Consider the following 20,664-nt stretch of genomic DNA (forward strand, 5'->3'; position numbering starts at 1 on the left):
GAGTGCGAGAAAGTGAGAGAGTGAGAAAGTGAGAGTGTGAGAAAGTGAGAGTGTGAGAAAGTGAGTGAGAGAGAGTGTGTGAGAGAGTGTGTGAGTGAGTGCGAGGGTGAGTGAGTGAGAGTGCGAGGGTGAGTGAGAGTGAGTGTGTGTCAGTGAGTGGAGAGTGAGTGAGTGTGAGAGTGAGTGGAGAGTGAGTGTGAGAGTGAGTTTGAGTCAAATCAAATCAAAGTTTATTTGTATAGCGCTTTTCACAACACATGTTTGAGTGAGAGTGAATGTGAGAGAATTTGAGTGTGAGAGAGTGAGTGAGGGTGTGAGAGTGCGAAGGTGAGAGTGCGAAGGTGAGAGTGCGAAGGTGAGAGTGCGAAGGTGAGAGAGCGAGTTCGAGAGAGCGAGTTCGAGAGAGCGAGTTCGAGAGAGCGAGTTCGAGAGAGCGAGTTCGAGAGTGAGAGTTCGAGAGTGAGAGAGTTCGAGAGTGAGAGAGTTCGAGAGTGAGTGAGTTCGAGAGTGAGTGAGTTCGAGTATGAGTGAGTTCGAGTATGAGTGAGTTCGAGTATGAGTGAGTTCGAGTATGAGTGAGTTCGAGTATGAGTGAGTTCGAGTATGAGTGAGTTCGAGTATGAGTGAGTTCGAGGATGAGTGAGTTCGAGGATGAGTGAGTTCGAGGATGAGTGAGTTCGAGGATGAGTGAGTTCGAGGATGAGTGAGTTCGAGGATGAGTGAGTTCGAGGATGAGAGAGTTCGAGGATGAGAGAGTTCGAGGATGAGAGAGTTCGAGGATGAGAGTGTGCGAGGATGAGAGTGTGCGAGGATGAGAAAGTGATTTCAAGTGTGAGAGTGAGTATGTGAGAAAGTGAGTGAGAGAGTGAGGGTGAGAAAATGAGTGGGAGAGTGAGGGTGAGAGTGAGTGTGAGAGAGTGAGTGTGAGTCCAAGAGAGTGAGTGTGAGAGAGTGAGTGTGAGTCCAAGAGAGTGAGTGAGAGAGTGAGTGTGAGAGTGAGTTTGAGTGTGAGTGAGTTTGAGTGCGAGAGTGAGTTCGAGAGAGTAAGTGTGCGAGAGAGAGTGTGAGAGAGTTCGAGTGCGAGAGTGAGTTCGAGTGCGAGAGTGAGTTCGAGTGCGAGAGTGAGTTCGAGTGCGAGAGTGAGTTCGAGTGCGAGAGTGAGTTCGAGAGAGTAAGTGTGCGAGAGAGTGAGTGTGAGAGTGAGTTCGAGTGCGAGAGTGAGTTCGAGTGCGAGAGTGAGTTCGAGTGCGAGAGTGAGTTCGAGTGCGAGAGTGAGTTCGAGTGCGAGAGTGAGTTCGAGAGCAAGACTCAGTTTGAGTGTGAGAAAGTGAGTGTGAGAGAGTGAGTGTGAGAGAGTTCAAGAGTGAGTTTGAGTGTGAGTGTGAGAGAGTGAGTGTGAGAGAGTGAGAATGTGAACTGACCTCCTCCAGTTTTCTCTCTGTTGCCATAGCCAGCAGGTTGTTGTATTCCCTCTCCAGTGCTGCTCTTGCCTACAGATCATCAGGGCATGAAGATTCAGCTCTTTAAACCCCATTACAGCACATCTGACTGCATTACAAATCACACATATTTTGTCATTTTATACTAAAATACTGACCATACAGATTGCCATAGAACTGTTATTGGCTGTTATTGAGTGTAAGAAAACACTCTGAAAACATTACTTCCTGGCAAATTCTGTTTGCTAAACCCTTATGCTGTGGACATTCACAGATTTAAGGTCGTCCCCCTCCTCCCCCAGAGACAAACTGGCCTGGTTTTTTTTTTATTCCAACTGAGAATCTTTAGCACTGTCTGCTAACAAAAATTTACATCTGTCCAGTCATTTGGCAATTAAAAAATCCCAACCTCCCATGCTGACAGCTGTACTGATTTCACACACTCACACGCCCACACACACGCCCATGCCCACACACACACACACGCCGTAGCCTCACCTGGGTGTTCTGTGTGGGTATTTGCAGCAGCAGTGCCAGTGCGTTGTGGTCAAACGTGTGGTCCAGTGCGAGCAAAGCCCCGTGCACGCCGCTCTCCTCCAGGTTGCTAGCGTACTCCTTCAGGCCCATGGACTGCACCCACTTCATCAGACGCTCGTTGCTCCACACCAGAACATCTGTCACAGAAACACCCATGTTCCGCTACGTCCTACAGAAGCACGCGTGTTCCGCTACGTCCTACAGAAGCACGCGTGTTCCGCTACGTCCTACAGAAACACGCGTGTTCCGCTACGTCCTACAGAAACACGCGTGTTCCGCTACGTCCTACAGAAACACGCGTGTTCCACTACGTCCTACAGAAACACGCGTGTTCCACTACGTCCTACAGAAACACGCGTGTTCCACTACATCCTACAGAAACACACGTGTTCCACTACATCCTACAGAAACACACGTGTTCTACTACATCCTACAGCATGGGTCAAACTTAAGGACCCACACCGCCTGTCACCACATTTTATGTGGTCCGCAATAGCTTAAAAGGCATATGGATGTCTTCAAATATATGTATATGCTACTTTAATGCATACACCGTAAAACTGTACATAAACTACATCTCCCACAATGCTTGTTGATTTTTGTGACCCATAAAAGTGACTCCATTCTGCATCCTGCCACTAGACTGCAGTGTTTCCACAGCAACATTAAACCATGCAAGTTATCCAACAAAACCCAAAACTGATGGAAGGCACTTTATTGAAATATGGGAAAGCGAATACATTTTTGTGTTTCCAGGTTTCCAGCTGTGTCTTTACATCTTTTGTGTTCTGAAGCAGTGTCTGTGGTAAAGCAGTTCAATATTTGTTGGTATTTTGACACCAAAGACGGAGCTCAGAATGCTAGATTTAGCCTCCATGAAAACTATCAAATTGTCGTAGGCTGCGATCGCAGCAGGACACGATCACAAAAGCTACAGTCAAAAATAATGCAGCAGTGAAAGCTAGCTTTACTGTGGCTGACTAAATCGCCCGAGCTTCCAAATGTTTTGTGCATTTCAGAAGCGGTGTGTGCAAAGCGTGTAAGAGCAGGTGACCCTGACACCTACAGACTGTAAGAATGTCAGTTTGTTTGACATCTGTCCATTTTTATTAGGGGCATGAAGGCAGGCGAAATGAAGCCGTGAAGGGTTAATTGTTACTGAACTGAATTGTTAAACAAAAAATTAATTAAATGTTCCTTTTCAGAACATGATGAATGAATGAGGATATTTTATGATTTGTTAAAGAGCAGTTACATGTATACAGCCTTCAGAGGCTGACCCCAATGCCAGGATTCGGTGTACGCCCTGATCACACTCACCCAGCTGCACTCTGGGTAATATGCCAGCATACATGGTGGCACCGTGGGAATGGACTGACAGGCATGAGACTGGCCTTGTGAGAGGAGGAGGTGGCATACTGACCTCTGACCTCAAGCTGGGCTTCCTCACGCCGCCTCTCCAGCTCCTTACGGTCATAGTTGAGACGCCTCAAACACATCACGCCGCACTGGAAGCTATTCCTGTAGAGGTGGGGGGGGCACAAGCACATTACAAACAACAGGAGAAAACCACACATCACTGCAGTGTAATTCTAGATAGGTATGAAGCCCCGTTATTTGTCTTAATAACCATTTGTTCTCAATGGTAGTTTGTCACCATGTCGTGTTAATGGCATACAAGACAGAAAATCCACCTAGTCTTCCTAATCACATTTGCAATCCACCATGCCTGAATGAAAACAACCAATCAGACTCGTAATTTCCAAGTAAAGTTCATCCTCCTCTCAATGTGCAGCTTTAACAATATCAACTATAATCACTGCCTACTGAACAGATCACAGTAGATGGAGGAGTATCTTCAGGACACCGCACAGAGATTCTAAGGCCAGTGAAATGAAGAAATAGTCCAACTGGTCAGTGCTGAGGTGAGTTCCAGCGTCCTAGCACATTCTACCTGTGGAAGCTGTCCACCATCTTGAGCTGCCCTCTGAGGTCCTTCTTGGTGAGGTGGTCCAGCATGCGTGCGTCCACCAGAGACTCCATGAAGTAGCTGCGGTACTGGGGCAGGCCCAGACTGGGCAGCCACTCGTTACCAATCCACTCGTGGTTCATGTCGCCGTAGGCCAGAGTCTACATGCAACACACGTGTGCGTCATGCGTTTGTTGTTGAGGCAGGAACAAAAGTTTTGATACATTTCTTTTATGCATGTACGTATTTATGTTGAAGTGAAGCAGCCCTATAGACTACGGCTCTCAGACAGTTAACTCCATCATAGAAATATGACTGAGCACCCCAGAAGACTTGTATTAGTTACAGATCTAGATCCTATATAAATATATATAAAAAGAAAAATACTACAAATGTAGTTGGCTATACGACTCTTCAGAAGATTTTGGTCACATTTTAAGACCTAGGAAGTTTAATTCAGTGAGGACAAAGAAGTCGCATTAATAGTCATATACTAAGAAACACTTTGTTGAAGCTAATATAAACATTTGAATATGTGGACATTACTCTATTTTTTTACGGGGCTGAAACAACAAAGGAGAAACGGAGAGATGAAATTACTTCACTGTATCGAAAATATACCATAACTGGACCATTGTAACAGAATGTGTTTATTATTACAGATTTGATTATTATTATTATTATTATTATTATTTTTATTATGGATTACTGACTGAAACATCAGAGGGAGAGACAGAGAGATGCAAACCTGGGCCCAGCTACCCTCGTCATCCTCCTGGGTTAGCAGTGTTAGCGTGAGGAAGAGTCAGAGAGGAAGGTTAGTGAAGCATTAGCAGCGGTTAACATGACACAAACGTCATGAGGCAGTGAGAAAGTACAGACCACGCCACACTAAACACACAGTACCTGCAGGACTCACGCCACACTAAACACACAGTACCTGCAGGACTCACTCTCACACTAAACACACAGTACCTGCAGGACTCACGCCACACTAAACACACAGTACCTGCAGGACTCACGCCACACTAAACACACAGTACCTGCAGGACTCACGCCACACTAAACACACAGTACCTGCAGGACTCACGCCACACTAAACACACAGTACCTGCAGGACTCACGCCACACTAAACACACAGTACCTGCAGGACTCACGCCACACTAAACACACAGTACCTGCAGGACTCACGCCACACTAAACACACAGTACCTGCAGGACTCACGCCACACTAAACACACAGTACCTGCAGGACTCACGCCACACTAAACACACAGTACCTGCAGGACTCACGCCACACTAAACACACAGTACCTGCAGGACTCACGCTCACACTAAACACACAGTACCTGCAGGACTCACGCTCACACTAAACACACAGTACCTGCAGGACTCACGCCACACTAAACACACAGTACCTGCAGGACTCACGCCACACTAAACACACAGTACCTGCAGGACTCACGCTCACACTAAACACACAGTACCTGCAGGACTCACGCCACACTAAACACACAGTACCTGCAGGACTCACGCCACACTAAACACACAGTACCTGCAGGACTCACGCTCACACTAAACACACAGTACCTGCAGGACTCACGCTCACACTAAACACACAGTACCTGCAGGACTCACGCCACACTAAACACACAGTACCTGCAGGACTCACGCCACACTAAACACACAGTACCTGCAGGACTCACGCCACACTAAACACACAGTACCTGCAGGACTCACGCCACACTAAACACACAGTACCTGCAGGACTCACGCCACACTAAACACACAGTACCTGCAGGACTCACGCCACACTAAACACACAGTACCTGCAGGACTCACGCCACACTAAACACACAGTACCTGCAGGACTCACGCCACACTAAACACACAGTACCTGCAGGACTCACGCCACACTAAACACACAGTACCTGCAGGACTCACGCCACACTAAACACACAGTACCTGCAGGACTCACGCTCACACTAAACACACAGTACCTGCAGGACTCACGCTCACACTAAAAACACAGTACCTGCAGGACTCACGCTCACACTAAACACACAGTACCTGCAGGACTCACGCCACACTAAACACACAGTACCTGCAGGACTCACGCCACACTAAACACACAGTACCTGCAGGACTCACGCCACACTAAACACACAGTACCTGCAGGACTCACGCCACACTAAACACACAGTACCTGCAGGACTCACGCTCACACTAAACACACAGTACCTGCAGGACTCACGCCACACTAAACACACAGTACCTGCAGGACTCACGCCACACTAAACACACAGTACCTGCAGGACTCACGCCACACTAAACACACAGTAGCTGCAGGACTCACGCCACACTAAACACACAGTACCTGCAGGACTCACGCTCACACTAAACACACAGTACCTGCAGGACTCACGCCACACTAAACACACAGTACCTGCAGGACTCACGCTCACACTAAAAACACAGTACCTGCAGGACTCACGCCACACTAAACACACAGTACCTGCAGGACTCATGCCACACTAAACACACAGTACCTGCAGGACTCATGCTCACACTAAAAACACAGTACCTGCAGGACTCACGCTCACACTAAACACACAGTACCTGGACTCACGCTCACACTAAACACACAGTACCTGCAGGACTCACGCCACACCAAACACACAGTACCTGCAGGATTCACGCTCACACCAAACACACAGTACCTGCAGGATTCATGCTTACACCAAACACACAGTACATGCAGGACTCACGCTCACACCAAACACACAGTACCTGCAGGATTCACGCTCACACCAAACACACAGTACCTGCAGGACTCACGCTCACACTTACAACAGTAGCAAGACATCACTTTAACTATAGTTATAGTACATGTCCAGAACACACACACACACACACACACACACACACACACACGCGAAGTGTGTGATGGGAGATACCCGTGCACCCAGACTCACAACAGGCAGGTCAGGTGACTAACCGTAGTGGGCGTGGCCGCCAGACTCTCCATCTCCTCATGTGTAACCCAAACATTGCCCGTGGACTAATCCCGCCCGATCACATGACCCAGCGGAGAGCAGCCAGCCACAATCACGTGGCCCATGGTGAAGCGCAATTCCGAGAGTGATGCGAGTGAAAACGGGTGGAGAGAGGGATGAACACAGAGGAGAGAGGTATGAGTAAAAGAAAAGGTCAGTTCTGCAGGGCGGAAATCAGCTGTTAAGCACCTGGCCTTCAGATCCGTAGTAAATCCACCTAACGATCAGAAAAACGGGGGGCCGTGTTCTGGCGTGTTAGTCAGAGGAAGAGGAGGGCCATGCTCCAATCAGAGTGAGGAAGAGTGACAGAGCGGGCAAGACTGGGAACCATGGCAACCTTTTAGCAAAATAGTCGTGCTACCGATCTGGCAAAAACAATAGCTGTAAAATCAAATGGCAAATATATATAAACACTACAGTAAGAGGTCATTTCATATTTGTCAGTACAGGAGTACAAGAATGTACATGGACACCAGTCACATGACTTACGGGTGCAGCGGTACGTCCCAGTAGAAACAAAAACGCATCCATTCTAAAGTTCTGCAGTAATATTGCACATAGAGTGCCATGTACCGTTCTGGAGGTAGGGGGCGCTGAAGGGCTGGTGAGGGACATGATCTCCTGGATGGCCAGGCGCAGTTTGAGGCGGTGCAGGGGGTTGCTGATGCCAATCTCCCTCTGGATCTCCGTGTCCGACAGGGCCGACATGATGGCTCCGCTCTTCACGTTGGCCCGGCAGGCCGCCACGTACCAGGCGGGCATGCCCACCCACAACTGCACAAGCACACACAAGCACACGGGCTGGAACGCCTCACTCGGAGCAAGACCGCCATCGTGCGGGTCATCACAGCGTTGACCGGCCCACGATAACGGCACAGACCTTTCACTACCAGATACCCACTCGTCACTAGACAGACCCCACAGAAGCAGCCCATGGTGGGCTTGGTAAGCAGCGCAAGAGCAGAGAGGGTCTCCTACCTCCAGCCAGACGACCACGGTAGGCCCGTCCCACTGGGCGAAAGGCAGGCCCTGCCTGCGAGCCTCCTCCAGCAGCTCGTGCCTGTGGACATGGGGGAGAGGGTCACAACGCCAGCTGCCCACTTCCACACGCACGCACGCACCCCAAAACCAGGGCACCACACTCACAGGACACCGGCACACCACACAACTTCAAGCCACCCCACAACAGAACGCTAGACACACAAAACAGTGAAACACGGTTTCACACATGCTGATGCAGAACTTTGATGGGTTTTACAGGCACTGAAGAGGAATCTTCTTCAGAGATCACATGCATCATGTTCCCACACTTAGTGTCCCCACACTCAGTCCCCACACACACGGAGTGTGAAATGATAGCACAGATGCCAGGTCCGAGAGCAACACAGAAAGGAAAGAGGAAAAGAGAGAGAAAGAAAGAGAGAGACCATGGACAGTTCAGACAATCAGAATCATTCCATAACTCGGATTGGTACAGAGTCAGAACATCCATCTGAACTGAAACTGAGGAGAACCACCTCTTGGAAAATCAGAGATGTACCTGTGTGATTTTACAGTGACACTGAACTGATCATTAAATGTCTACAATATACTAAATGCAATATAACATTTTTATCTCCACTATACAAAATCAGGTTTAGGCTAAAATAGACAAGACTTGCTCCAAGGTGATTTGAATCTCGCAAGCAAGCTGCCTGAATGCACTCAGAACAACCAGGGGCAGACATGCCAACATGGAACATGGGTTTAAATTGACCAACATCTCCCGTTTTTGAGGATGGGAAAGGCCATTATTTCATATAACATATACTTTCCTTTGAGGCACAGAGCACTTTCAGTAATGTCTACAAATAGCTAAGGGATTATCAGTATGATGGATGACAGTATGACAGTATAACAGCAATACTGGCTGTAGCCACCAGATGGCCCCATTCTACCTTTTAAGAAATGGCCGCTAGTCTAAGCAGCTGGGTGCTACAGCTCTAAGGTCAGGTGAATGCAGGGCTCCATGTGTATGTGTAACAGCTGCTTGTCAGGGTGTAGCACGGTGACGTAGGGTTAGTACGGGCACAGGAAGGCGGAGCAGGCACTCGGGAGCAGCCGCAGTGTTCGGGAGGTGTTCGGGAGGTGTTCGGGAGGTGTTCCATGCCAGTCGTGCTCTGCTCAGTCTGAGCTGGAGGAGGAGGTGAAGCCAAAGCAAAATGAAGCCACTTACCCTGTTTTTGGACTACGAATGACATGAACGAAGGAATGGAGTAAGAAAAGAGGAAACAAACAATCAGCCAACTAAGGAGTGATGGGGAGCCAAACAGGCGTGTGGCGTCAGCTCTATGGTCGGCTCTACGGTCGGCTCTACGGTCGGCTCTACGGTCAGCTCTACGGTCGGAAAGTGCCAAACCCATCCTCTAAACACCATTACTGAGCACACAGATCCTTTACAAATGTGCTTAATACATTTAGAAATGACGTGAAATGGGACCCCTGGTAATAAAACCAAACAAACAAAAAAAAGGATGAAGGTGAGATGAAATGAACCAATTGGAAACCTTTAAAAATGAACCAATGAACAGTGAGCTCATGTGAGTGGAGGACGCATGCAAACGGCCATGATTCACATTTACTCGATCGCTCGCTCATACTCCCACAATGTGTGGAAGACATCCGAAAGCCCGAGAGCATGAGCGTGCAGCTAAAGCCGTCCTAGCAGGCTGTGCTGTGGGAGGGGCCGTGGTCTGGGCGGGGCCGTGCTGGAGCACCGGACCTGGCTCACCCTTCAGGCCCGGTGGAGGACGTGCTGAAAGGGGTGGAGTCTGCAGGCTGGAGATCCCGGGCAGATGTGAGGCCCATGCAGACTGGCAGCGAGGTCAGAGAGGGTCGTAAACCCAACCTACGTGTGTCTGAAGGGGACACTCATTTGGGAGGAGATGTGTGGGGGCATCTGAACAAGGGTCAGGCCCAAGGGCACCGACGCGGCACCTACGGCCAGCTATCTACAAGGAGGAGCTGGGGGAGGGTCTCTGCAGGGGGGCAGGACAGTGGGCTGTCAACCTACTTCTTCTGCAGCTTCCTGTTCTTTTCCCCAGGGCCACCGAGCTTGCTGAGCACCATGGGATCCTGGGAGCCCTCTGCCTCCGGAGTCCCTGCTGCAAGGAACGTCAACGATCAGACAGAGCGGAACATCGGGACTGTCGGTGATGGCATCGTGAATTAAGAGTGATGTTAACGAGTGGAGGAAGGTTACGCCAGAGCGGACAACCAACTCGGACAAATCTAGACTGCGTCCGTTTTAGCAAATCTAGCATCCAGTCGATCAAAGGCTAGAGATTACAAGTGGGGGGGGGGGGGGGACCTTGGCTGGGGGAGTCCTTGCTGGGGGGACCTGGGGGACCCGTCCGCCCCTTCTCCTTCTTGCCGAACAGACGGCCGATAGACGACTTGATGCTCTTTTTCTTGGCAGCCTTGTTGAGCGAGTCTTGACTGCTGTTGCTGCTACTAGGGTTGCTGCCCTGACCGTCCTGCAGGGCTGTAGGGCTGCGGGACAAACGGCCACATTCTCTTGTTAAAGGAGCAGGGAGGGACACGGAGGGACACAGAGTGGCCTCCGAAATCGAATAAAACCATCATGTATGAGGAAGGGATAAAGATGTAAGCTAACACACACCACAAGAACTAAGAATTATTAGATCCTATTAGTTCTCATTTATGAGTGTAATTTTCCCAATTGGAACGTGAGGGGCTCGGCACTGTGGGAGCCAGAGTAGCGGAGGTCTTTGCCAGTTAATTGTGTTTCTATCTATAGATGTTTCTGTTTTCTACGTGGCCGTACCTTCGGATGTCTCTGATGTCCTCGTGGCTGGCAGCGTGTCCTCCTCGACTGAGTCTCATGGACCTGGGGGTGGACGGCGGAGACGTCTCACACCTGATGGTGGCCTTGTCGTCTGGCACGGGCTGTGCGCAAACAAGACACGTTAGTGGAGTGAGAAGGGGGCATCCAGCCTGCAGGCCCATCACCTCTCCACACAGCCCTGCGCAGAGCTGGAGGAACAGAACCGGCCGGCCTGCTAGAACTACAGTACAGTAGTGAGTGGCTGGTTGACTGAGGATGCTTGGTGGAAGAAATTACACCAGACTCACAAAACATCTAGAGAAGTTGAATGCGGGGCAAAAACCATAATTGCACTCTGAAATTTATACTATGCTTAGACAAAGCACAGCTGACTTGAAAGAACACAATTAATATTTTAATTCACAAGCACTGGTGTAAAACGCATGCAGATCAAAGTTTAAGTCTCTTTACTAGTGAGTTACAACAAAGTCTTTGGATGTGTACCAACATCAACAGTAAAAAAAAAAAAAAAAAAAAAAAAAAAGGAACAAAATAAAAACCCGCAATACTAAAAATATGCTGAGAAGCTGTGAGGGGGAGAGGGCGTGGCCGTGGGCGTGGCCCGCCACCAGGCCGCCTCCTCCACATTACCTTCCTACGATGCTTCCGCAAGTCGCTAGGCTGTGGGGAAGCGTGCGGTGCGAAGGAAGGGAGAAAAACAGCAAGAGTTAGTGGCACAGCAGAGGCACGAAATCAGAGACAACAGAGAACTCTCACTGCAGACTCACACAGAGAAGAACCCCCCCCCCCCCCCCCCCCCCCCCACACACACACACACACACACACGCGCGCACGCACACACACACACACACACACACACACACACACACACGCGCGCATACACACACACACCACCCCAAAGAGGAAGAGGGGTAATGAGTTCAGCGGAGGAGTGAAGCTGAAGAGAGAAGCATGAGCTGAGAGCAGGGAAACACGCCAAACAGAGGCAGGACAGGAAGTGAGGGCGTCTCCCTGGAGAAGGGCTCCTCCCACTTTGAGGCTGGCCATACTGCCACACACAACACCAGTGCCAACGACCACATCCACACACATTCAAGCGTGAGCTTGGCTGTTTGGGTTCTGTTCTTCTTCGAATACGTCTGGGTCTGGACTGATATTTCCAGTCAGTCAGGGCATCACAAATTTTCAGAAGGCATTATAGTTCATTTTCTTTTTGATCCCCCCCCCCAAAAAAATTATAAAAAACATATAGTGAAGCAGCCTGGAGTGGCTCGCCCATAGATGCCTGCATACGTACAACCTCAGGAGTGGGAGGGCCAGAGAGGGAGGCGAGGGCAGTCACCTGCACCATGATTGGAGCACAGTTCAACAGGGGGGCGGGGTTAGTGGCGGGGTACAGCTGGTAAGCTACGGTCTGATGCGAGAGTGAGCTCTGGATCATGTACGGGTCATAGCAGTATTGCTGGGACACAGACAACACAAGCTGGTTACCACAATGATCCCATGCACAACGCCTACTGAGCACGAGATAGTGAAGCTAACTGGGAGGACCTGGGCACGCCCAGTCATGACAACCTACACGATGGTCTTCACATATGATGAAGGGGACAAACGCGGTGCATGCACACGGGAGGTGTCGAACGGCTGAAGGGGCTCACCAGCGTCATGACCCCCATGCGGTCCACCTCCCTGTTTGGACTGCGTGGAGCCCGTCGAGGGGTGGAGTGACCCGAGCCCGGGGGGGAGGAGCCAGAGAGGGAGGAGCCTGGGAAGGAGGGCGGGATTGAGCCCACGGAGCGGTAGCGAGTGCCGAGGCTGTCGCCGCTGCCGACCCGCGACTCGATCTCCTCGGCGCGGAGCGCAGTGTTCTCCTTCTCCTCCTGGATCATCCTGAGCAGGGAGAGGATGTTCACACACACACACACACACACACACGTATTAAAGAGAAGGCCTCCCGGAACAGCAGAGCCGAACCCTCCATCTGCGTGCGGGGTGACGGAGCGACGCTACGGCCTGTGGACGCCACCTTATCTCGTTGTTGATGGCGTCCAGCTGTTCCTGTAGCATCAGGGCGAGGGTTTGTGCATCGGCCTGCCCAGCAGGGGACAGCAGGTCGACCGAGCTGAAGACCGTGTCTCGGTCATCCTCCACGTCAGAGACGTCCACGTCGCTTTCGAAAGCGTAGGCCACCTTGGCCAAAACGTTGGCCTGCTGTACACGCTCCCACTCCTGCTCGTTCAGAGTCTGTACCTACAGAGAGGAGAACGCGGATTAACGAGATGCTGTCTTAACGAGGGGCTGCCTAAACGAGGTCATCTAACTAAAGGCTTATTAAACAGTTCACAGCACACTGGGAGTGGGAGTATTCTGCTGATAATATAATTGCTATGCTTGTAACAATTATGCACGCTAGCTATATTTCATGTTCCCAATGTCAGACATTGTGCTGTCTTGTTTTTTTCCATGAAGTGCAGCACATATTTTCACATTTTGTCCACTGAGGCTCCATCTGTTTCTGTGCAGTGTGCATGTGAAGCTGTGTCTGACGGGATAACCCACGGCTGGTGTCACCAGCCAGAAGGGAAACGACTTCAGTCTGTAGCAAGGTTACATGCAGGCTAAGCACACCACCGCCACACCACTTACATGCCTCTGAAGTCCACAGAGGGAGCGCAGAGAGAGAAGGGAAAGAGAGAAACATCTGTGAAATCCGACACGCTGCTTCAAATTCACCCAGACAGCCGCAATAAATCAGAATTTTCAATCGAGAGGGGTGTAGCACAAGCAATCGCTTTCAAAGACAATGAATTCAAGCTTCAGTCTACTATTTTTCTGGGTTTTCACAGGATTTTTCACAATAATAGTTCACGATTTAGGCAAACTAATTTGAAACCGTGGGGGTTGTAGCATGGCTGATGCTAGCAAACAACAGAGGTGGTTCGCGGGGAAGGTGTGCTCACCTTGCAGGGTTCGTCACGCAGGGCAGCGGCCCGCCCCTTCTGGGGCCGCCTGAGCACCAGGGCGCCGCCGTAGTGGTCTGAATGGCTGTCCATCATAGAGGACGCAGACACTGGGTACCTGAAATCTGGAGTACTACCCATGTGAGACCGCCTACAAGGAAACAGTATGAAAAACAAATTAGCATGAGGAGCTTAGCTTGGGCCGAGAAATCTCTGGATCTTCTCTTGTCTTTGGGGCTTGTCTAAGGTTTGGGGCTCGGGGGCCCCAGATGTTGAGATTTCTGGTAATCTGAGATGTTGATGCTGTCGTCCAGCTGTGTCATGGCATCACTCTAGTTGTGACAATGACTTGACTGGAAAGCAATGTCTCAGTGAACCCTCATGACTGTGGTCACCTCTGAACCCCTCCCTTTAGTTATGCTGCTATAGATTAGCCTGCCGAAGCCAGATGCTAATCGCTGGCACGTGAGCTACGTATGTTTAAATCAATCTTTTTGCATGCTTCTACCCAAGACAATTGCTTGCAAGCACCTACAAGCACCTGGGAGATGGTCTGGCTTGCCGGTGGATGTACTGATGCCGGGGTTGGATGTGTCATTTCTGCAAGAGGACGTGCTGATGCTAGCTCCTACCTGAGGCTCACCATCTACACCGAAAGTACTGTGACTACTTGGCCAGGGAACAAGAACCTTAACTAACTTCAGCCAGAGGAGGATGGGCTCCCCCCCTGAGTCTTGGTTCCTCTCAAGGTTTCTTCCTCATGCAAAAAACTAGGGAGTTTTTCCTTGCCACTGTCGCCTTTGGCTTGCTCACTGGGGGCTAGGACCCGGCACTTGTAAAGCTGCTTTGTGACAACAACTGTTGTAAAAAGCGCTATATAAAAAAAATTTGATTGATTGATTGATTGAACTATAACTGTAGAACAACCCTGCGCACCACGGACTTGTGCTAACGGGCTGCCCAATGGAGGATGGGTTCCCTTTTGGGTCTTGGTCCTCCCGAGGTTTCTTCCTAATCCCCACCATAATAGGGAGTTTTTCCTTGCCACTGTCACCTTTGGCTTGCTCATTAGGGATCTGGATCCATATGATTGTAAAGCTGCTTTGTGACAACATGTGTTGTGAAAAGCACTAAATAAATCAATTTGACCTGACATGGTATATAAAGTTACCATATGATGTCGTTGACCAGGCAAACATTAAAGTGCAATTTGCAGTGATAGTCGGTTTCCCTAAAGTAATCGGAGCGATCGACTGCACACACATTTCTATAAAGGCACCATCTGAGGAGGAATTTGCTTATGTGAACAGAAAGCACTTTCATTCCATAAACGTGCTAATAATGTGTGATGCAAAAATGTGCCTTACTAATGTAGTGTACATCCTTACAAACAGCATGGTTGGGATAAGACTATAAGCTGGCAAAGTGCATGATGGGTGGCTTCTTGGTAAGCAACAAATTTAAAGCATAATTAATGCTTGATGGTATTAATTATCAATTAATAAAAAATACGGGTAATTGTTAAATTACTTAGGAGACAGCGGCTACGCACTCAAGACATGGCTGATGATCCCCCTTTGCAATCCATAGACTGACCGGGAGCGGAGATATAATTCTCTCCATTTTTGCACCCGGGCAGTCGTGGAGAGGGCGATTGGCCAGAGAAGGTGTGTCGTATCGTGAGGGCATGTGGGGTCCTGCACAATGTTGCGCACAGGTATGCCGTGCCATTGTTAGAGGTGGTGGAGCAACCAGCGGACCCAGAGCCAGGACAAATTAATGCGCAGCTTAACCCAGGTGCCAAACAAGCAAGACAACAAACCGGCGACACCGGTGAAGGCCGTGTCACCCACCATACCGGCAACTCTCTGGTCAAATGGAGCGAGTTCGATATCTCCTGCCCCCCGCCTGTTTGGGTCACACTCTGGCAATGTGCAGGCACCCTCCGCTTCACATCTACCTTAATGTCTGACCACTATTTTATTTCTGCCAGTGTGCGTTGTTCTGACTCGGACCTTTTACACTTTTCCGTAATGCCAGAGGACAACCAAACTAATTGTTTTTTTCCGCGCCTCCACCTCATTCAGGAGCGTCCCCACTTCACATTAAGTGAAGGTCCTCTTCTTTAACCATTTAGACATGGTTTTTGATAGATCAGAGAGGAAACTTCTCCGGTGCAGGTCAAATTTTAATGAATTCGCAAATTTAAACGGGGGCGTGTCACAGGAGGAGTCAGCCACTCTCTCGCGTGCGCTCAATTCCACGTTGATTGGGATGTACAAAAGAAATGTGTGTGGATTCCGGCGTACGCACGGTTTGATACATGGGGCAGTCATGATCCTGTGGTAGGGAACTGGTCTTGTGACTGAAGGGTCGTGGGTTCGATTGCCAGGCCTGAGGCCATGACTGAGGTGCCCTTGAGCAAGACACCTAACCCCAACTGCTCCCCGGGTGCCGGGCTATGGCTGCCCACCGCTCTGGGCATGTGTGCACCACAGCCCCCTAGTAATTAATAGTGTGTGTATGTGTTCTAACTACACAGATAGGTAAATGCAAATTTCGATGAAAAATCACAATTGACAAATATGGCACATTTATTTTAGTTTCACTTTCATTTCATACATCCGGATTTTTTTTTTGCTTAGGCCATTTTCTGGATTTATCCGTACGCCAATTTTCAGTAAGAAATCCACACAAGTCTTTGTACATGAGGCCGCTGATTATTCTTCCTTTTTTTGGCTGGGCTATGGGGGCAGAGTCCTGTCAACATGAGGGCGGAGCACCATCAGCACGAGGGCGGAGCTTACCCCTGCTGCAGCACGGAGCTGCTTCGGCTCCGGTCTTGCTCGCCCTCCGAGCGCATTGTCTCCATCTGGATCAGCAGCTGCTCCTAGACGCAACACGGGAAGCACACGGCTAAAGATCTTGAACGGCGCCTGATCCAGGGAGCACAAAAGGCCCGACGACAAGACCAAGCTACGTTCTGTAAACCTGACAACATAAATCTGCTTACTTTGTCATGGTGAGCCTCCTCGATCAATTTCTTTGTGTGATCCAGCTCCCGGATCAGGGCATTCTAAACAACAAACACAAAACAATGAGGAAGATGAGCCTCAATAAAAGGAATGCACAGTTAAAAGGCGGGTCAAACAGACGTTAAATCCATTCAGTCTTAAACAGGTTACATTTTACAATAGATATTTTGCACGTTATCGTTATTTTAAATGATCTCTATTATAACAATCAAAACATTGTAAAAGGTAAGCGCTGTGTGGCATGCAGGGCACCAGTAGCACCTTGTCCTCCAGGGCAGCCATCCTCTCCTTTAGATGGAGTTGTAGCCTCTCGTTGGACTCCGAGAGGAGCCTATCCACCGTCTCAGACAGACGCTTGTTGTGCTCCTCGTTCATTTTCTCCCGCTGACGAGCCTTCAAATACCACACACACACACACACGCAGACACAAATATAGAAGCATGCAGCTTTTAGCAGAGGCCATTGGAGAGGCAAAGAAAAACACTGTCCATATGTGGAGCAGATTCCACACTTTAGACTCGCAACCAGGACTTTCCAGAGCGCTGATTGACAGGCGGGCTGAACTTTGACCTCTCACCCGGAGCAGTTCCTGGTTCTTCTCCTCCAGCTGAGCCTCCATCTGCCGCAGACGCTCCTCCACGTTACCGTGACGCTCCTCGGCCTGTGGGCAGGAAGCGGTTCGGTGAGATCTTCTGAAACCCCTCTGCTCGAGCCGTGCAGCAGCCAACACAGGAACAGGCAAACAGACAACCATGCACCAGAGGGGAGGGACGGCGAAGGGATCCAACACGGACAACCCATCCAGCGCGCACCATCCAGGACAGAAGAGGACGGCGGCTGTGACGAGGAGTCCAGCACGACGGAAATAAAAACATCATGCAACAAGAAGCAGAGTGCAGGCAGCAGCCCAGACACCGCTGCAGCTCCGTGGTCTGAGGAGAGCAGGCCCCTGCACCCCGCTCACGTGCGCTCACGTGCCCTCACGTGCGGCACGGTGGCTGAGGCGGACGAGGGGCCTTACTGGTGTCTTTTTTTCTGTCCTTCAGAGTGTTCATGGAGGCCTTTGGGAATTGAACTGCTGCCCGATCTCCAGTTGAAAAGTACACCTCGATCACTCTGAATGCTGCTGCCTGGGCAGGTCCAGTCTGGAGAGAGGGCTCATCGCTCTTTCTGTGCACATTTTCCCACTCAAAAGGGTGGAACATTTATGCTGTGTAAACATGAATCCTCTCTGAGAGTGGACCGAGAGCTGTGGCAAGATGCCAACTTCATGCATGACAAGGCTGCCTACAGAGGGCACGCCTTTCCCTTTCTTCAGTACCAGTGGTCTGGCACGTTTCCTGCTCTGGTTAGGATGCATACTCCCTGCTCTGGTTAGGATGCATACTCCCTGCTCTGGTTAGGATGCATACTCCCTGCTCTGGTTAGGATGCATACTCCCTGCTCTGGTTAGGATGCATACTCCAGTAAAGGGCAGGGAGTGAGGGGAGATGAGTGAGAACAGCCAAGGTGGGGGGAGAGAAGCAGGTAGATGAAAAGTATGACATGGGTTGGTTTCTTTTTCCCCACTTTGGGGGGGTGGACACGGTGTACCTTCCTTTGACCTTTAGTCTCCTTAGTTCCCTTAGAGCCACTGCCCACACAACGGTCAGGCTACAGCACACCCAGGCCGCGAGGTGCACGAGGACAGCAAGATGGGGCGGACAGGACCAGAGATGCACAAGGAAAAAAAACAGAGAGAGGAGGAAGCAAGAGAGGCAGAGAGGATGCGAAAGAGACCTTAGTGCAGAAGAGAAGAGGTGGCACACTGCTGAGGTCAGAAGCATTAGTGCTACATACAGTCTAGGGACAAAGATGGGGAAGAGAGTAACAGGAAGAACACAGTACAGGTCACGGCGAGCTAACGCGGCTAAGCCAACGCTGCGAAGCTGAGTGGAACAAGCTGTAGATAAGCTGTGTTTACAATCAGATTTGAGGGTGAAAAAAATGATTTGGCCTGCCTAAGTTAGGGCACAGAGGGAAGGACATGGGTGTTTACAACTACAGCTAGTTAAAAACAGAGACATAGCAGGACACAGGGGTGGTAGTAGAGAGAGAGTTTTAAAAGGGAGAACTACAGACCAGGACAGCACAGAATCCCACAGCACACTGGAGGAAAAAGTCCTCATGAGGCATGGCCTGAGGAGTAAGGGCTGGGACAGGGACATTCACTAGAGCACAACGAGTGCAATGAGACCAGGATCTTGAAGCACAGCACACGCCGCTAAAGTGTTCAAACACACACACAGTCCTCAGGCAAACAGCAACACCTGCCCACCAAACACTACAACACACCTGCCAAACAGCACCAGCGACCCAACCAAACACCAGCTCTTGCCAGCCGATCAAGGTAAAGGTTCAGTCGCCTTCTGAGTCTTCCAAAACTGAAGCAACAACGTAACAGGGACGTGCCTTGGTTGGCTCGTGTTTGTTAAGGAATGGTGTCATTTGGCAGGGCTTGCTGGAGAGTGTTTGCTCCACATGTTCAGGGAGGGTTAGGATGGTCTCTAAACCATATGAACAAATTTAAGAAAAAAGGCTGTGAATTTAATGAGTGCTTGATAACAGCTACACCTCCTGAGAGAGGCCTGTGTCTTGGGTTTCACTACACAGAGGTACTGCCTATGGCCTGAACAGACATTTCTCACTCAGGACCAACAATGCAGGAAGCCAGGGCTCCTCCCATGACTTAAGGACAACAGTGAGGAACAGACAGTGTATGTTATTAAAGGAGAATCAATGAGCAATAACTGTAGTCCTAGTCACAAACAAATGATTAAGCATTACTCAGAGATTACGGAAAAGGGCTGAGACAGGCTGGACAAACTGGCCCAGCTGGAAGGGGAAGGAGGTGTAACTGGAGCGGAGCCGTCTGCCAGAGCTGCCAGAGCGGCCGTGTTTGGGACACACTGGGGCCAGAGGGGCCGTGTTTGGGACACACTGGGGCCAGAGGGGCCGTGTTTGGGACACACTGGGGCCAGAGGGGCCGTGTTTGGGACACACTGGGGCCAGAGCGGCCGTGTTTGGGACACACTGGGGCCAGAGCGGCCGTGTTTGGGACACACTCAGGCTAGGCCACAGCCGGGCAGGGTTGGGCCTCAGTCCAGTCTGGCTCCTCCTGCCTGGCAGGGACTTTATCTGCCTCTTTGACTCTGGCAGAGGTCACCATGCATTTTCAGTTAACTGCTGTGTGTATGAGACAGTAAATATAGCAGAGTTATTGTTCCAGAAATGCTGGTTTGATGAGAGGCATGTGCGGAGTGAATAACTGTATTATGCATGTCATGAATGAGGTAAATACCAGCTACTACAAACCAACATGCACCTGATATATAAAAACAATGAGTCACTAAACATTTTAAACTTTTTTTTGCTCACTTCCCTTCATTCTCATTCACTCACTCCTCATCTCGTTCACTCACTCCTCATCTCGTTCACTCACTCCTCATCTCGTTCACTCACTCACAAGAGAGAGCGGTTAGTTTGGAACGGCGCTGGGCAGTTCACAGTGCCACCCAGGCTTTTGTGGGAGGGACACAAAGCCTCCTGGGCGGGACCGACCTTTGTGAGGGCGGCGACCCGCTGAGCAAGCTCCGCCTCCACCTCGGGGAGCGTCTCGGCCTTGCGGATGGTCTGTTGCAGCTTCTGCTCGGCCAGCTCCAGCCTCTCCTGCAGCTGCCTGTTCTTCTCCTCCGTCTGCCAACCAATCAAACACAAACACGCAGCATGTTATCCAAACCGCAGAAAACACAACAGCTCGTCTGTGTTCTGTGGGTGCCAT

General features: G+C 50.1%; 1 protein-coding gene across 14 annotated transcripts in view; it reads right to left on the reverse strand.

Annotated features, from left to right (window-relative positions):
* Nucleotides 1-20,664, reverse strand: part of ppfia1 (PTPRF interacting protein alpha 1) — a 58,658-nt gene that overhangs the window by 2,815 nt on the left and 35,179 nt on the right. For 4 of the 14 annotated variants that reach the window (XM_076989142.1, XM_076989146.1, XM_076989144.1 and 1 more), the window contains exons 9-29: nucleotides 20,445-20,579; nucleotides 18,438-18,497; nucleotides 17,422-17,505; nucleotides 17,106-17,237; nucleotides 16,823-16,885; nucleotides 16,617-16,699; nucleotides 13,810-13,960; nucleotides 12,876-13,099; nucleotides 12,508-12,739; nucleotides 11,480-11,509; nucleotides 10,829-10,950; nucleotides 10,352-10,533; nucleotides 10,055-10,145; nucleotides 7,981-8,062; nucleotides 7,576-7,776; nucleotides 6,945-7,007; nucleotides 4,694-4,720; nucleotides 3,931-4,106; nucleotides 3,400-3,497; nucleotides 1,938-2,113; nucleotides 1,422-1,490 (exon numbers count right to left, since the gene is read on the reverse strand). In XM_076989142.1, coding sequence (XP_076845257.1) covers nucleotides 1,422-1,490; nucleotides 1,938-2,113; nucleotides 3,400-3,497; nucleotides 3,931-4,106; nucleotides 4,694-4,720; nucleotides 6,945-7,007; nucleotides 7,576-7,776; nucleotides 7,981-8,062; nucleotides 10,055-10,145; nucleotides 10,352-10,533; nucleotides 10,829-10,950; nucleotides 11,480-11,509; nucleotides 12,508-12,739; nucleotides 12,876-13,099; nucleotides 13,810-13,960; nucleotides 16,617-16,699; nucleotides 16,823-16,885; nucleotides 17,106-17,237; nucleotides 17,422-17,505; nucleotides 18,438-18,497; nucleotides 20,445-20,579 — 2,481 coding nt within the window. The remainder of the gene's footprint in view (nucleotides 1-1,421; nucleotides 1,491-1,937; nucleotides 2,114-3,399; nucleotides 3,498-3,930; nucleotides 4,107-4,693; nucleotides 4,721-6,944; nucleotides 7,008-7,575; nucleotides 7,777-7,980; nucleotides 8,063-10,054; nucleotides 10,146-10,351; nucleotides 10,534-10,828; nucleotides 10,951-11,479; nucleotides 11,510-12,507; nucleotides 12,740-12,875; nucleotides 13,100-13,809; nucleotides 13,961-16,616; nucleotides 16,700-16,822; nucleotides 16,886-17,105; nucleotides 17,238-17,421; nucleotides 17,506-18,437; nucleotides 18,498-20,444; nucleotides 20,580-20,664) is intronic. The other 10 variants (XM_076989149.1, XM_076989169.1, XM_076989150.1 and 7 more) reach the window with 8 other exon arrangements.

This window comes from Brachyhypopomus gauderio, chromosome 2 (genome assembly GCF_052324685.1).
Source record: "Brachyhypopomus gauderio isolate BG-103 chromosome 2, BGAUD_0.2, whole genome shotgun sequence".
Taxonomy (NCBI): Eukaryota; Metazoa; Chordata; class Actinopteri; order Gymnotiformes; family Hypopomidae; genus Brachyhypopomus; species Brachyhypopomus gauderio.